At 31.2% G+C, this 3604-nt stretch overlaps 1 protein-coding gene across 1 annotated transcript in view; it reads left to right on the plus strand.

Annotated features, from left to right (window-relative positions):
* CDC42BPA (CDC42 binding protein kinase alpha (DMPK-like)) overlaps positions 1-3604 on the plus strand; it is a 116174-nt gene that overhangs the window by 1934 nt on the left and 110636 nt on the right. The window contains exon 2 of the mRNA XM_008584516.1: positions 1344-1477. Coding sequence (XP_008582738.1) covers positions 1344-1477 — 134 coding nt within the window. The remainder of the gene's footprint in view (positions 1-1343; positions 1478-3604) is intronic.

A 3604-nucleotide genomic window follows, 5' to 3' on the forward strand; every position in this document is an offset into this window, starting at 1 on the left:
GGGATCCGAACCCTCGGCGGGAGCGCTACCGCGCTTCCCAAGTGGCGCACTGTAGCAGTGCGCCACCGGGCCGGCCCAAAAATAGCTAAGTTTTAAATCTATAAATTTAGCAAACTATATCTCAGCAAATTATTATTTTTAAGAACTCTAGAACTATTTAATGCATGATATACTAATATATTTAAAGGGTTTTTAGACTATAGGACTTGTCTACACAAACGAATACACAAATGAAATGCTCTTCTTAATAGGACTAACATATTATTAACACTACTTTATTCAAAGCATTAAATCAACAATATAGAATACTTTGTGCATTTGTTCCTATACTTTAATGTACAAATGAATCACCTGAGGAGCTTATATAGGTTCTGAATCATAAGGTCCAGGTTGGGACCTGAGTTCTGCATATCTAAGTCCCTGCAGGATGCTGATGCTACTTGTCTGGGGATGACATTTAAAATGATACGGTTGGAAAGAACAGAAAATATCCAGAACAGAATTAATTATGGATGTGTTTAGATCTTTTATTTTCACTGACTTCATTTCTTTAATTTGCTAGTTTACTTTTGATGCCAGGAACATTTTATATCAATTTATTATATTTTATTTAAACATATGTTAAAATTAATCATTTTGTTTTGTTTCATAACAACCCTTCTGATCTGATAATGGTAAACACTATTTAATGACATTACTTTCTAAACTGGAGAGGTCAGTGTAAATTTCCTGGGCTCTGGTCTTAGCTCTGGTGCTCACTTAACAATGCCATCTTAGGCAAGTTGTTCAACTTCCTGTTTTTTCATCTGAAAAATGGAAGAACTGATTTAGGTCACAGGTTTCTAGATACATACTTTTAGAAATCAGAGTTCATTCTTCAAATAACCAGCGGTGAAACTAGTCTAGGTGATCTAGAACCACACTATTACAAGCAAAACTTTCTTACAATCTAATTTGACTAATATGAGCACTCGGATGCTTATCAACAGTAGAGACAAACTTGTCTTTTTTGTTTGTTTGATTGGTTTTGTTCTTTTTTCTTAGATTTAAGATTTAATTGGTCTGAAGGTGCTATTTTGGGGAGCATGGTCTTTTTCCTAATAGATATGTAAGGCATTCCCGCACATAAATTTCGTACATCTTCATACTGTTGTATGCCATTCGCCATCTTTACAGTGAACTGATATGCATTTAATTTGTCATGAGTTATACTAGTATGTGGTGCTGATAGACCTAACACCAAATTCAAAATACTTCTTTAAAAAATTTTTAGTTGTTTTAAACCTTGAGTTCAAGCATTTGCTTTCATATAAATAGTGAAAAACCATTGTCTTGTTTTTTAGAATTGAGTCATTTGGAACAGCAACTTGAAGAAGCTAATTCTGTGAGGCGAGAACTAGATGATGCTTTTAGACAAATCAAGGCTTATGAAAAGCAAATCAGAACGTTACAACAAGAAAGGGAAGACCTAAATAAGGTAAAAATGAGTAGATTGTTAAAACGTTTTCTGTATTCATAATCTTGTATAATTACAATACTGAAGGCATTCATATGAATTACAAAAATACATAGTATACTTTTCTTTAAAAGAAGTTGGTTTTAAAACTTAAGAATTATTTTGGCGTATGTCATTTGATTATATACTACTAATGAAACTTCTATATTCTTTACGCTTTAAAGGTCAGAATCCTTTTTTAAAAAAACGTTAATAATCAAAGGATTGATTAAAAGTGAATATTATTGAAAAAGAAACATGAAGAAATAAGAGAATAGTAGAATCTGTTAAGTCTGTATAAAAAAAATTAAAAATACAGGCATATTTTCATTATATCTTGCTGATGTGAACATTCTTAAAAGATTATAATTTAAGATTTCTTTGCTGATTTAATTTCTTTTAAAATGTTGGTTTATCTTTCAAAGCAGGATGGATAAATAAGCGAAGGTCATTTTCATAAGAATTTTGTGTAATACTTAAACAGTATTATAAAATGTCAACAAAATTTATTGATAATAAGACTGTGTAGCACCGCCCAAAAGGGTGATTAATATTTGAGCACTAAAGTGAATGCCTTACTTGAACCACATGCTGTTGCTGTTAAGTGCTGAGGCTTTCATTAACATGCAAAAAATGTTAGGACCGATACTAGCCAGCACATACAAGAAATCAGCAGTTTATGGCAAAGTGCAAATTGTATTCAATAATGTAATATTCAGAGTGAAGCTTTTCTTGGGAGGATTTATAAGTCTTTCTGCCATTAAAGAAACAGAGGGAATTAAAAGTGAAAGGAATAACGTTTTGCTGATGAAGCTAATCAAAAGGACTAACAGAGAAAGCTATTAAAGATTAAATTGAGTTAGATCAGTACATTTTTACTTTCTGCTTAATGCAGTTTCAAGCAGTGTTTTGTTTAGATCCAGTTGAATTTATGGCCAATTTAATATTTGGCATTAATAATAGATGTTCTATTTGCTTTAATAATATAGTAATATAGTAATATTTGTGGTTTACTACTTTGTATTGGTAGGATTACTCAGTTAAATTTAGTTATTAACATAATAAGGATGGAAATCTGATATCTACATTTATAGTAACAGATATTTTTCCAATTTTTAATAAATTTTAATGTTAAAAATCCTTTCAGAATATTTTGAGGAAAGGGTAATGCTGAAAAGGAGCAGATTATACCAATAAAGAATTTTAAGTGATTTGCTTAATATCCTACTAATAAATTTTAATGTTAAAAATCCTTTCAGAATATTTTGAGGAAAGGGTAATGCTGAAAAGAAGCAGATTATACCAATAAAGAATTTTAAGTGATTTGCTTAATATCCTACAGGCAGTAGAAATCATCATTCTCCACATCCTTGCCAACATTTTTTATCTTTTTGTCTTTCTGACAATAGTCATTCTAACATGTGTGAGGTAATATCACATTGTGGTTTTGATTTTCATTTCTCTGATGATTAATGATGTTGATAACCTTTTCGAATACCTATTGGCTATTTGTATGTCATTCTTGGAGGAATGTCCATTGAGGTTCTTTGCCCATTTTTAATTGGGTGTTAAATGATAATGCCAAATCATTTTCCAGTGTAACAATTTACATACCCACCAGTAGTGTATAGGAGTTTCTGTGTTCAACAGTACTTCATATTACCAGATTTATTACCTTTGGCCAAGCTAGTCTAAACTGAGATTTTTAGATCTAAAATGATGTTTAATGTGGTTTCAATTTGCATTTCTCTAATTTCTAATGAGGTCAAGTATCTTTACATATGACTATTTATCGTTTACATTTCTTCTTTTGAGAAATGCCCATTAATATTTTTTGTACATTTTTCTGTTAAATTGTTTATCTTTTTCTTACTGGTTTGTAAGAATCCTTAAAAATTTCTGGATATGCTAATCTTTTATCAGTTATGTTTGTTACAGATGTTTCTCAGTTAGTGGCTTGCCTTTTTACTTTCTTTTTTCTTTCTTTTTTTTTTTGTGTGTGTGTCTTTTTGTGTGTGTGTGTGTCTTTTTTTTTTTTTCTCCGGCAATGGATTGCAACCCTCAGTGTTGCGCCCGTACTGGACCGGGACCGGCAAGGGGATCGCAACC

The sequence above is a fragment of the Galeopterus variegatus genome, unplaced genomic scaffold, assembly GCF_000696425.1.
Source record: "Galeopterus variegatus unplaced genomic scaffold, G_variegatus-3.0.2 Scaffold3290, whole genome shotgun sequence".
In the NCBI taxonomy this organism is placed as follows: Eukaryota; Metazoa; Chordata; class Mammalia; order Dermoptera; family Cynocephalidae; genus Galeopterus; species Galeopterus variegatus.